Source organism: Talaromyces amestolkiae (genome assembly GCF_001896365.1).
Source record: "Talaromyces amestolkiae strain CIB chromosome Unknown scaffold1.1, whole genome shotgun sequence".
Taxonomy (NCBI): Eukaryota; Fungi; Ascomycota; class Eurotiomycetes; order Eurotiales; family Trichocomaceae; genus Talaromyces; species Talaromyces amestolkiae.
The window spans coordinates 1,322,525-1,335,414 of record NW_024468037.1 but is presented as its reverse complement, the minus strand read 5'-3'; the positions used below and the strand labels follow the sequence as shown (position 1 = coordinate 1,335,414).

At 48.1% G+C, this 12,890-nt stretch overlaps 6 protein-coding genes across 6 annotated transcripts; 2 read left to right on the top strand and 4 right to left on the bottom strand.

The window, feature by feature from the left end:
- Positions 1–485: 485 nt before the first annotated feature.
- On the bottom strand, positions 486–1,982 carry BHQ10_000438 (uncharacterized protein; the record flags this gene model as incomplete). Its single annotated transcript, XM_040876739.1, has 1 exon — positions 486–1,982. The coding sequence occupies one exon, from the start codon at positions 1,980–1,982 to the stop codon at positions 486–488; it is 1,497 nt and encodes a 498-aa protein (XP_040728943.1).
- Positions 1,983–3,061: 1,079 nt separating this feature from the next.
- On the top strand, positions 3,062–4,191 carry BHQ10_000437 (uncharacterized protein; the record flags this gene model as incomplete). Its single annotated transcript, XM_040876728.1, has 2 exons — positions 3,062–3,295; positions 3,349–4,191. 2 exons carry the CDS (start codon positions 3,062–3,064, stop codon positions 4,189–4,191), a joined length of 1,077 nt encoding a protein of 358 aa, XP_040728942.1.
- A 171-nt stretch (positions 4,192–4,362) lies between these two features.
- BHQ10_000436 (uncharacterized protein) lies at positions 4,363–5,019 on the bottom strand (the record flags this gene model as incomplete). Its single annotated transcript, XM_040876717.1, has 2 exons — positions 4,363–4,597; positions 4,661–5,019. The coding sequence occupies 2 exons, from the start codon at positions 5,017–5,019 to the stop codon at positions 4,363–4,365; spliced, it is 594 nt and encodes a 197-aa protein (XP_040728941.1).
- A 668-nt stretch (positions 5,020–5,687) lies between these two features.
- Positions 5,688–6,515, bottom strand: BHQ10_000435 (uncharacterized protein; the record flags this gene model as incomplete). The annotated part of the gene is made up of 1 exon (XM_040876706.1): positions 5,688–6,515. One exon carries the CDS (start codon positions 6,513–6,515, stop codon positions 5,688–5,690), a length of 828 nt encoding a protein of 275 aa, XP_040728940.1.
- Positions 6,516–6,979: 464 nt separating this feature from the next.
- On the bottom strand, positions 6,980–9,060 carry BHQ10_000434 (uncharacterized protein; the record flags this gene model as incomplete). Its single annotated transcript, XM_040876695.1, has 2 exons — positions 6,980–8,543; positions 8,600–9,060. The coding sequence occupies 2 exons, from the start codon at positions 9,058–9,060 to the stop codon at positions 6,980–6,982; spliced, it is 2,025 nt and encodes a 674-aa protein (XP_040728939.1).
- Positions 9,061–9,779: 719 nt separating this feature from the next.
- BHQ10_000433 (uncharacterized protein) lies at positions 9,780–12,050 on the top strand (the record flags this gene model as incomplete). Its single annotated transcript, XM_040876684.1, has 2 exons — positions 9,780–11,855; positions 11,907–12,050. The coding sequence occupies 2 exons, from the start codon at positions 9,780–9,782 to the stop codon at positions 12,048–12,050; spliced, it is 2,220 nt and encodes a 739-aa protein (XP_040728938.1).
- Between the last annotated feature and the right edge of the window lie 840 nt (positions 12,051–12,890).

Genomic DNA, 12,890 nt, shown 5'->3' with positions numbered 1-12,890 from the left:
CGCGTGTGTGTCTTTAACGTACGGGAGCCCTTTTTTTTTACTTCGTTGGTAATTCCGAATCAATCAATTATCTCTGCCGGGGATTTCTATTTTTTACTCATCATATTTCATGCGGCGATTACATGGAGAGTTTGAGAGTGAAGAACGGAATGGATGGCCAAGCCTAGGCAGGAAGGCGAAGATGGGGGAGGAGAGAAAGATCCCATGGAGGTCGTTCTCATGAGGAGCCAAAAAAGTGCAAAATCCATATAGATCATGTATGAGAGAACGGGGCTTTTGTGATACCTGACCCTCGATAGCCTTGGGTTTTGTTATTTTAAAAGCTATTGACATACCTGAATTTCAACTACATTTCCACATTCAATATTTCTTCTCTTGCGTATAATTTCACGGTAGAAGCGCTCATGAATTGGCTCAATTGTACACGGTAGTCAAGTACACGAGTCGATAAGTTGTATGGGACCATCTATGATCCGAGATGATATCTAAAAAAGTTTCGGAGATATTCTGCCCACCCCAAGCACCATCCAATAAGCCAATTCACGCTTAATCGAGTCTGACTTTTGAGTTTCGCTGTCTCCCCCGACTCTTTCGCGCAGGTGAGTCTTATCACCGCTAGCTCCGTCATCTTGATCTATTTGATTTTCTGCGTCCCATTCCATATGTACAAAGATGGGGATTTCGAGCACGTCTTCGTCTTCACGCATCGGAGTGTCGGCATCTTCCTCTTCATCTTCTGCCACATCAGAGTCTTTTTTCTTGCCGGCTTTGCTTGGCGTTGATGGAATGCCGGGCTGTTGCGTACCCGGTAAAACCTCAGGAACAACCTCTACAACCACGGTTGTCCAATTGCGTCCCTTGTCCCATACTTTGCCGGCTTCAGCCACCTTTTCATAGCCTGATACGTTGCCGGCTCGTCCTGCCGATGATGTTAATGTTGCTATTGACGAGGAAGTCGGCGCCGCTGGTCCAGCTTGTAAAGCCTCGTCCCATACGTCGCTGTTTGCGCCTAGGTCGAATTGCGGACAAAGTATAGTAACCTTCGACCCTATTCGTCCAGGAGTCACCGACGGAGTGGCCAGCGTTACTTTGACTGGATCGAACATGTGGTTTTTTAGTGTCAGAAGGTACTGAATAGGTCGTAGTGGCGTGAGAGAGTCTAAATTTGGCTGAAGTAGCGATGTGGCGGATACAGACTGTCCTGGTAATGCTGCAGGCATCAATGGTCGTAATGTCGGAAGCGGAATATAACTCAACGCGATGAGTCTAATCCTGAATCGTGTTGATGCGGGTTTGATTTCAGGCTTCACCAAAATATGTTTGCACGACTTGCAACGTTTCGATCGTTTAGTACGCAGCAAAACAGGCAGTGGGCGAAGCTCCTCCATAAATCGTGCCTCTGGATCTTGGAATGCTCGTTGCTCCTTGGAGAGCATATCGTCCCAGGCGCAATCTTCTGATGCCATCCGATTGATGATAGACCTTTCTTTTGCGCCGTTAGCTACTTTGACGCCTTCACCCGGAGTAAGAGCTTCTCGCATGACTGGTGGCTTTGACTTGGCTTTCTTTGCACCGCCTCCATACAGATGCGACGATGATGTATAAAGCGACATGATTCGACTTAATGCGCTAGGCGAAGAGAATGCTGCCCCGAAGTCCGATGCCAGCGGATCTGTAGCCGAAACAGAGGTATCCTCAATCTGTTTCGTGTAGAAGCGCTTGAGAGCTGCAAACCTGGCATTTGTATCTAGCTCGATCTGGTCATTTTGCCCTTGTGTAGGTAAAGTCTCCTCCCTGTCCTCGGCTTCCGCCGTTGTGGGACCTTCCAGCTCATCGAGATTACCACCCATAGACAAGGACGACTTGGAATCGCCAGTAGGCACAATGCCTCCATGTCCTTTTTCTTCGTAGATTCTGGAGAGCTGAGATCGAATGTTGGTAGGTTTGCTGAACTTGATGCCTACGTCCAAGGTTGTCCACATGCAATACCCACATGACAATATCCAAGGACCTTGCTGTGCACTGTTTTCGATCGTATTCTCGAGAGTGTTTACTGAGAGTGGAGCGGTACAAACGGGACAATTGAAACAATTTCGAGCGCATCTGGAGTCATGGTCTTGTTATTATTGACCCCTTTCAAATAATCATTTAGAGGATGCCTACCTGTTACCTTCACTTCGAACCATACTGCTCGGTGTCTCAAACAGGCAGTTCGGGCAATACCAACAAACTATCTCTTCCGTAATACATCTCGGACACTTTATCTGGTGACAGTCTTCACAGTATAATAATTGTTCTGGCGGGTATAGCGAGAAGTTGGCACGATCTGATCGCGGATTGAATGTTTGCTCGGATTCCTCATCAACTTCGTCACTATCTGCATCCAAATCTTCTACTGGTTGTGTCTTTGGCGTAGGCTTGCGCGGAGAGGATTGTTTCTTGGGTGAGAGTTCTCGCGAGTTTCGTTTCGAAGGCTTGGAGGGTCTACTTTGCTGCGCGCATGGACATGATATGAAGGTATATGGGAAGGGGCGAGACATATTTGAAGCTGTTGTGTATCGACAATGACGATCCGGCGACCGCTGAAGTGCGTGTATACCTAATTCATTGTATTGTGAGTATCGAGTAACCCCTGAAAATTCACCACAGGTTGATGAGATATTGACCGAATTGACTAGAGCCGAATCGATGTGACCAATATAAGTAGGCAATATCCTCAGTTAATGAGCATTCAATTTATGTTCTTTATCGCACAACACTAACAATCGATTGAAAAGCTCGAGCAATGAATGATGTTAAAATAGTAAGGTACGCGGGGCGGAGATTGCTGGCGGAAAACATGCGGAGCTAAGCTAGATGCTGGACTATGCCCTGAGGAGTATAGTGCATGGATGGAGCTCCAGTGGACCTTCTTACATATTGAAGAATGATCATTGGATTTTGTCACTCAGAAACTCACATCGTTTCGGATAACAACGAAGAAAACCCCATTCTTACACATTATAGTGTTTGATTGAAATTGGTCAAATTGATTGATTCCAGCAAGATTGCAAGACGCAACATGTCTGCCCCTTGTACCTTCACAAAGCTTTCAAGCCGCTGGCGGCTGTCTCTCAGACTCCCCACGCACACGAGGAATTATGCCGTTCAGGCACCAGGCAGACCGACATTTGAAGTGTTCAATCGAACAGTAAAGCATATGCAAAAAGATCGCGCTGCTCGGAATGTCGAACAAAGTCGTCAGGTGGATTATATCAAAGACGAGGTCGCAAAGAGATTATGTGAAAGATTACTGGTGCGATTCCTTGCATTTACATCTCAATAAGATGCTAATATCTTGCTTGATAGGATATCAAAAGGTCTTTCCCGAATACTCTCGACCTCGGCGCAAACAGTTGCAACATCGCTAGAGCTCTAACAGCTCCCAACCCGGACCCCGCGGTCGAAACATCCCCCCCTCTATCCGACCGGATAGGCGCTCTCACATGCATCGATACGTCGCATGCGCTACTACATCGTGATGCAGAAGATGAGTTTAACAATCAGATATCTATTCAGCGAGAAGTAATTCCCGACCTGGAATCATTACCTTACGAAGCAAATACCTTTGATGCCGTCCTGTCGTCTCTCTCGATCCATTGGATCAATGACCTCCCGTCTCTGTTGGCGCAAATCAACAATATCCTGAAACCCGATAGTCCGTTCATTGCAGCAATGTTTGGTGGTGATACGCTCTTTGAACTGCGTTCTTCACTGCAATTGGCAAACATGGAGCGCCGTGGCGGTGTGATTCCGCATATCTCACCTCTAGCTGATGTCAGGGATGTCGGAGGTCTTTTGACAAAAGCAGGTTTCAAGATGCTGACTGTGGATGTCGAAGATATTGTCGTTGACTTTCCTGACACTTTCGCATTGATGCAGGATCTGCAGGCTATGGGTGAGAGTAATGCAACCGTGCAGATGGGTACTCTATCGAAGGATGTTCTTTTGGCAAATGAAGCTATTTACCGAGAGTTACACCAGGAGGAAATAGACGCTGAGCATGGCCAAAGCGGTATCCCGGCTACTTTTAGAATCATCTTCATGATAGGATGGAAAGAAGGGGCCGGGCAACCAGAACCTCTGAAGAGAGGTAGCGGGGAGGTCAATCTTAAAGATATTTTGGGTGGAGGTGACTTTGAACCGAAATAGATGCTGAGCAGGGGCCAGTCTGGTATGAGTTGTCATTGTACGATAATATAGAGCATGAGCATTCCTCTGGCAGGAGACAAACATATAATGGGCGTCAAAAGTTATATCAGATTTTTGTTAAATACATAACCACGCAACCAAACGACTTGAATCTAGAAACTACTATCAACCTCAAACCGTTCGGCGGTCAGTAAGAACTCGCACGATGGTTCCGTGTCCAGTCAACTCCACAAGCTTCTCATGCCAGCTGAGCAACACACTCATCTGCTGACCACCACCTCCCTCGCCAAAGTTGCGTGACTGCACTTGAGAGAATCCGGATCCAGTAGCTTGCGGAGAGAGACCTTTGCGCGAGGAAGGAGATTGAGCGCCGCTGGTCGATGACTGTACGGCCATACCTTTGTAGCTATTTTTTCAGACACAATTAGTTCTTGACATCGCAATACGGCCGAAATAAGAAAGCACGTACATGTATTTCATCAAGCAATCCGCTCGTTCAGTGCCGCCCTCACCGCTTATCACACCCTCCAAAACCTTGAGCATCTCTCCCTGTCGGATACCCTGAAGAACATCAATGACAGTAGCCAAGTGAACTTCCTTTGCCTGCGCATCGCCGCCCAAGGGAGCTGTATCAAGCACATGTCTAAGAGCGCCTTCAGGATCACCGCCTCGAAGTAATTGGCGCACTTGCTGCGCAACAGAAGCGGCGGCGCCGGAGTTCGTGGGTTCGGGGAGGTTTCCTGGTAGGAGGGTGTCCATGGGGAAATTGATGGATGACTCGGGGTCGAGTACATCGACGTTAATGGTGCGGTAGTTAATTTGAGCCATGTTGGGCGTGTGTAGGCGAGTGAGTGTAGATAAGAGGTGATCTCTGAGACTATTGGATAAGCTCCGACGGCCGTGAGTATTGCGTTCGGTTTTCCCCTTTGTTATGAGTTCGTGACGGTACAAATCACTACTCAATTGCTGCATACCATTAGCGATAGGCACCGATCGATCTGACTGCGGGGGATTCTGATGATACATACATGGCCAGAAACACGGTAATAGTGCGAGCGCACTCGTTCTGAGCTGCTTTTGCGTCGCACTCAAAGAATCTTAGTTTTCTCTGAAAGTAAGAGATATCGTAAGTATCAGACAGAATGACAGCATGAAGTTGGTTGTTGACAGGCGTCCAATGCGGAGATGATGTCGCGGCGGCAGGCAGTACCTAGTGGAGAAGACTAACCATTACGGCCTGAGGCAGCAATATTGAGTACATGCTACCCCTTATAAAATTATCGAATTCAATATACGGTTAGATTTATATGATGAAGATATCAATTCTTTTCACGTAATTGCAATGCCATGATAAGTAAGCATGAATTCGAACTAGGCAATTATGACACCATAGACTGCTCATTTTGAGGTTCATAAGAGATGCTTCACCAGCTTGTCTGTAAATACCCTGAATATGCACCTAGCCAGACAGGCACCGGTTATGATTTCAGACCAAATCAATCTTCGTCGACATCAGGCCAAAACTGCGCCTCGAGCCACAGTATATGTTTATACCACCCAATACACTGACTCCGCGTCTTCTCAATAACATCCGCACCTTTTACACACCCAGCCAACTCATCCACGACTTCACCTAGCCTAATCACAAACTTCTCAAAGTCGGGGCTCGACCAGTTGGGAATAAACTTCCGACGTAATGCACCTCCATCCAAGTCTCGCTCAGCGCCTGTTGAGAATGACGCTGGAGATAGTAAAGTCTCGTGACTTGTCGCTGTGCTTGACATGATGTCTGCAGCGTGCTTCCAGGCATGTAGATAGACGTACTCCGTTGCATACAAGACAGTCATACCTTCCAACAAGGTCACTCCAGAACTGGATGCTGACATGAACAGGTCGATATATGCTCTCGTAGTATACAACGGCTCAAAATAGCCTGATTCGAAATGTTGATCCTCGCTCTGCTGGTTAGACAGTGCAGTGACATCTAAGCCATATTCCATTGCCACCTCATCAAAGAATCTCAATTCTCGTTGGATGTTGTTTAGTGATTCCACTAGAATGTCAAAGACATGCTGCTCAATCGGAACTGCACGTTTCGGCCTACTGTGCGGATCGTTGGTTGGTAGTACAACTTTCGTGAGTAAGCCTCCGATGAAACGGACATATGCTTGTGCATACAAACGGTCTTGTGCGAGCCATTGCGATAATTTCTCTTTAGGGAGCTCACCCTTTCCAGCTGCCTGTAAGAAGGGATGTTTGGTGGCTTTTTCAAAGGCTGATTTGCTCGTTATCCTTAGCAGGCTGGTAAGCGGCATAGTCGCCATGTTGGACAGCTCGTATCAATGGAATAGAAAAGAAGAGTAGGTTGATTGTGAATGGCGGTCATAAAGATGCACTCGCTTGGTAGTATGTTGTTGTACAGCTGTGTTATGGTTCAGCCAAAGTTTGCGCACAGAGCGGGGTTTCCCGAATACGGACGACCTACAATGCGTTTAGACCATTGAATTTCTAATACTCCTATCTATGAAGAATTGACACAAATTGCGAATGGAGATCTCAATGCCCGGAGGCGTAGTTTTCGTATTGTCACTTGGCCACCTGGGGCAACACTCTGGATGACGTCAAAGTGGTGCATCTTTCGGGCTAATGATGATGAGTATGCCTGCAACTTCAGTTGGAACAAGACAAAACTATCATCATAGTATAAACGTGTACCTGGCTTGCGGTACTTCAATACCAGATATGAATTCAACCGAATACTTATTGCTCGCGTCATTTGCTCCCAGGCTCAGTTGAAGATAAGCTCTCTTGGTTCCCCGCCGTCAATGTCCTGGGAAGTCGGCGGATTTCCACTATCCCACCCTGTGACAGTTTCCCAGATCTTGCAATCATCTCGTATTTGTTCTTCCCTGTCAGCCGCCACCTCAGAAACACGGCGATCAACTTCAGTTTGCCAAGCTAATTCATGCAGAGCAGAGTCTTTGTTTGCGAGAGGCCTCAGTGCCCAATCCATGTAGTTTCCAGAAAGTTCCTGTGGCCCTTTATCTAGAGCGACTCTCGCATTGATGGTCATGCGTACCATAGCCTCAAGAGTATAACGGGCATCATTACCAGCATTATGCAGATTCCAGCCAAGTATACCGAGAGAAGCGAGTACGCTTTCAAGACTACGGGAATGTACATCCCTTTTAAGTCCCTGAAACATCGTTGCTGTATCCAGCGTATCGAGAAACAGCAATTTTGCATTGTGGTCAGGCGGCTCTTTCACTAGGACTTGTGAAGAGTTTGGGGACTGTATCTTTGAGACGTTTTCAGCAAACATATCGCAACCAAGAGCGCAGAGATAACTGACGTCGGCATGTAAGCCGTGACCAACTAGTACTACGTTGCGAGGGCGCAACTTGTATCCTTCGATAGCTTTCTCAATCGTAACTCTTGGCGTGTCTCCATTGGATTCCTCAGCGACGAACTTCACAGGAACTTGAGCAGAATAAGGTGGCTTGAAGCAGCTCTCTACCACTCGGGCAGCGTCTTGAAGAGGGACAAACTCACTCTTGCCGAATCCGAAATGGTCGGGGCAACCTGATATAAATTCGCAATTGACAATATGAGCATACTCCTTAATTCGAATGTGTCGAGAACGAATCCATTGTTGCCAGCTTTTTCCGCCTAGGCCAGGAGCTACATGAGCAATGTCTAGAGTATCCAAGGTGGAGATGCCCACTTCCGTGATTTGGTTGCGCTGGCGCTCATTCCATTCCACATCGATGCTTATGAAGATGGGATGATCTGCGAATGAGTATGGAGCCACAATATCCAGGAGAAGAGGTGGCAGAGGAGCTGTCAACTCGTCTTTGGCAGAACTATGGCTTATGTAACCCTTGCAACGAGGATGAAGCCCGAAATAACATTGCGCTCTCTTAAGATCGCGTACCCATTTTCGTTGTCTCTCGATTTTCGCAGCCCGCCGCTTCTCTTTTGATGCCTTAGACTTATTCCTTGTGGCATTGAGTCCAGCTTCCAACTTTTCACGAAACGCATTGACTATGTCAATAGCGATCACCAAGCCATCGGATGGCTGGTCAATGAAATCCACTGAATCCCTGGGCAGCGATGATATCGTGGAGACCAGGTCATCCTTAACATCTCTATTTGTGGAGCGACCTAGGTATTTTGGTTTGGGTATTCCTTCCTCCTGGAAGGACAGCAGTAACCCCAGCTCAGAGTCCATTGGGATTGTCAAACGCATTTCGTAATCTTTGCTGATTAGGTTTAGGAATTGTTGTACTTGAGAGGCAGGCAATAGAAGCAGAGGGCCTGGTGCTAGATCCCGAGGAGGAAAGATGTAATAGCTGACGAAATCGAATCAGAGACAGGTTTCTAACCCGAAAGAGTACCTATCACTTACAGGTCCCATTCTCTTGCCCAGAATTGGCCCTTGTCAAAGAAGCGCCTTCCAATAATCTCCGCTGTTGTACCACGCATGTACTTGTATGGTAGCTTCATGATGGCTGCGGCGGGGCAAAATGACTGTGCAACCACTGACGGAGACGCTTCAAGCCCGGACTGAAAAGCGGTGCGTTCGTCAAACCCATCTCCGTCCTCTTTATTCCTTCCATAATTCAATCTGGTTTGAAGCGTGTCGACCTTGTCAGGTGCCACAATTTGATTGTTGACTACCACACTGGCTGAAGGCTCTGGATGACGGCCATGAGATAAGTTTCTGTTCTTATTGGCGACAGTTGGGTTGGCAGTGGTGAGGATCTCGGGCTTTGTCTTTATGACAGGGAGACGTAAGCCAGTGTCTTTCTCGAGCAGGGGCTCGTTGTTCAGGAACAGAAGATTGAGCCGCTGTGTTGCCTTCTCCATCTTCAATCAACTGGGTCTCATCGAAAGAAGAACAAGATAACAGATACGATGGAGAAAAGGTCAGAAGAGAAGTCTGACTGGGATCAAGTTGAGTGGAGGGTGGAAGAAGAGGAAGACACATCGCGTCGGAACTGATAAAAAGAAAGGCAGGGACACCCCGTGACTTGCAATGTATTCTCCCAATCTCATTATAACAAACTGCCGAAATTTAATGCAAACAGCACCTATCTGTCTCTGACGGATCTGTCCATTGCCCGTTTGTCTGCTTTGTTTCATGATCAGCTCTCACAACAAAGGCGGGGGTTATATCAGTTCGATGTTGAGTGGCCTGCGGTAATTAATGGCCTGTATACCTAGACGATCACATTTTTCTCTTTGTACCAGTTGTAGACGTTTGACTTGACTCAAACTTGGGATGAAGCCCTGCAGAAATGTTGCCTGGTTTGTCGTTGAGTAGTTTTTCTACGGCAATCATTCTCAAGCGATGACCATAGTGACACCATCAGGAAGCATCAACACGCTTTCGCAGCTCGTATTTACTAGGTAGGGACGCATTGAGTAGGTGATTTAAAAGTAGCTGTTCATCGAGCGTTTGTGTCCTAGCCAATCACATTGCATCGGCATGCGGAGAATTGCTGATCCGAGTGTTATCATTGAGGCGGATCAACCTCACGAGTCAACGGGTTTCTCGATCTGAGCTGCTTCCTTCCCTTCCATGGATGCTCTCCGCCATTAACTCCATGTTCAGGATGACGGATGATACGGATGATAGCGGTGGGGTGATCTTTGAGGGTCCTTTTGACCCTGATGCCCAGGCCACTGTCACAGACTTCATTGATTACACAGAGTATCTACCATCCGACCTCATTCGCTCGTTAACATTGATCCGTGGACTGGATGAAACATACTTGGCTGCTACGCAAAAAGTTCACGAACTTACGAAGATCTATGGCCAACTTCCAGAATTACCCGTTGAGTCCCGACGCAATCCGCAAGAATTACGCGAGCAGATCTCCATTCATTTAAACCGCGCGATCAACGCACGCGAAGCCTCATACGCAGAGGCGTGTCGAATATACGACGTTGTTGACCGTCATCACGATCGCTTAGGAAATATCAAAAGGAAGCTTGAATTACTACCCAAGCCGGCATCTCGCGACGCCACTCCTCCCCCGAAGCGCTCCAAAGGCGGTCGAAAGGTGGAGAAGGGTGCGACTCGCCTTACGCTACGCGTCGACGGCCAGGTACCCGACAAAAATGGTTTGCCGAAATCGAGAAGTCGACGATCGGTGATTGCGGGCCTTGATCCAGATTCACCTATTGCCAGCACGGAGCAGTCTGACAACGAAACCCCCAAGGCTCGATCACGCCGTGGTGGACATGTGACTCTTCCCGAGCAGGAGACTTTGCAGCCAAAGAAGGACAAGAAGCGCGCCAAACCACGAGTAGGAGGAGTGGGTACGAACGTGCACAGCTCTGTTGCAGGAATATCGACAAGCAACGCCCTCGCGCTACTGAAACCGCCCCCTGAAGGAGCCAAACTCGGTAGTGAGGATCTGCCCTGGCTCCGACTTACCGACTGGGAGATGACCAAGCTACGGAAGAAAATGAAAAAGAACGCGATATGGCAGCCAAGCGAAATTATGATCAATCGTGAACTTGCGACAGGCGGAAGAGGCTGGGAAGGGTATCGGGCAGCGAAAGCGAAAGCTCAGGCCACTGGAGAAGAACTTATCGATTGTGATGATATCGAAAACACTTATGTACCGGGAAAGCTTATCCGCAAGAGCGAGGCGACTGCTGATATGTCTGCAGCAGAAGAGATAAAAACCAGCAACCGCGGTATGATTCTAAATGAGGCCAAACGACTGAAGCGAGAGAATATGGCTCSGGAGCAAGAAGCTGCATCTGCAGCTGCGGCTGCGGCTGCGGCAGAAGCAGAGCTGGCCGCCAAACGGATAAGTGATATCGGTTCTACCTTTAAGCGTTTGTTCTCTACGCAAGGCGAAAACGATCATGTCGCTGGTACAGATTCCGCAAAAGCCAATGGCGCGCCTGTTACCCCTGCAAAGGGTAGGGCGAAGACTACTCGAAAGAGAAAGGCGGAAGAGGACCCCTCTGTGGAAGGATCTGATCAGCCTACATCAGCAAAACCGCCGTCCAAAAAGCGCAACACTGGCAAAATTCTCTCGACGGAAGCGACAAGCGTTGCGGCAGATTTGTCTCAACCTGTGTTGGATACTACCACCAAGGTTCTTAAACCTTCATCATCTAGCCCCCCGCCGACCAGGGCACGATCGGCCGCTTCTACAACTCTTGAAAATGGTCCAGAAACAATTTCTATGACTCTCAAGGTCGCAGCGACCCCAACACCTCCAACAACTCGGCCATCATCGAGACGGCGTTCGGCGGCAACTTCTATCGAGCCAGGGAGCGCGATGAACGCGGCACTGATGGGAGTTTCACGTGAACACCTCCGGCGCAAGAGTGTCACTCCAGCTTCTAAGACGCCAGGACCTGATTCAGGCACTACCGCAGTAGGCACAGGCGCTCGCCGGAAGAAGCGGCCCGCGCCGGGACCTGTTTCTTCGAGTCTAGAGGGCGGAGCCACTCTCAGCCACGGCAAACGCAAATCTAAACCCAAAAGACGGGCACCAGGCAAGGAAACAATCAAGGGCGAGGATTACCGGATTGATGAGGACGGTGTTTTGGAGAAGATTGACCCGAATGAGCCACGATACTGTCTCTGCAAGGATGTCAGTTTTGGCATGATGATTAATTGCGAGAACCCTGATGTAAGTTGTCTCAGTCTTCAATCAACTTACTTGATTCTAACAGTATCACAGTGCGAAGGTGAATGGTTCCATCTCGAATGCATTGGCCTGAAAGAGCCGCCCAGTCGACGCGCAAAATGGTTCTGTCCCGAGTGTCGCGTGAAGCTGAAGAAAGCGCCAGATGGTATAGAGCGAGTGGGCGGTGGACGGCGATAAATTTTCTACTGGTTATGTGTACTATTAAGCTGTTTTTCTGTTTCGGAAGGGTATGATACCATGGCGTCATGCGATGGAGTTTGCAATCAAATTGATCTAGGCTAGAGTCGTCGAATTATACATCAAGTATCATAGGAATGAGTTTCGTTGAAGGAGTCTACATACGCGACTTAAGCATAGGGTAAGATGAGGAAAGATCCAGAAAAGTCTTAACCCTAATCTCAGGGCGGCGGGGGCCATCGGGCGGAGGTGGCTAACCGAAAAAGGAAGTACGCCAGACGAAGAATACGATGAATACGAGCCCTGCAAAATGGAATATTCCACAGCAAACAAACCTAAAGCCGGATTGTTTCCGCCCGGTTGCATACATAGTAGGATAGAGACGATGATAACTTGACTTGATGGTCATGCATATTATTGTAGTTGAATCGGCACCTTGGCATTGCAGCAGCAACGACAAATCCTCCGGGCCAGCTCGCGATTGTCGTATCCAACAGCACTAAACTGCACTAAACTAGGACTCCACCACGGAACGAACGCGATGTGACTGGTCACCGAGATCTCACTGCGTGTATCAACCTTGGAAGTGAGCGAATGTTCATTACATCGCTTCCACCACCGGCGCTACGTAGTTGGAGCCGATGGTCCAGTCCCAAGACGATGCGAAGTATACGGTCCCATGTGGAGACCCATCTTACTGTTCGTACTATACTCCATAGTAGTTATGTTAATTTTCGTTATTATTTATTAATCAGCCTAACTTCCCTCACTTTTATTTCAGCCGTGCAACACGGTAACACCGCCTGGATATCTGTCATCCTGGTACCGTCATTCCTTTCA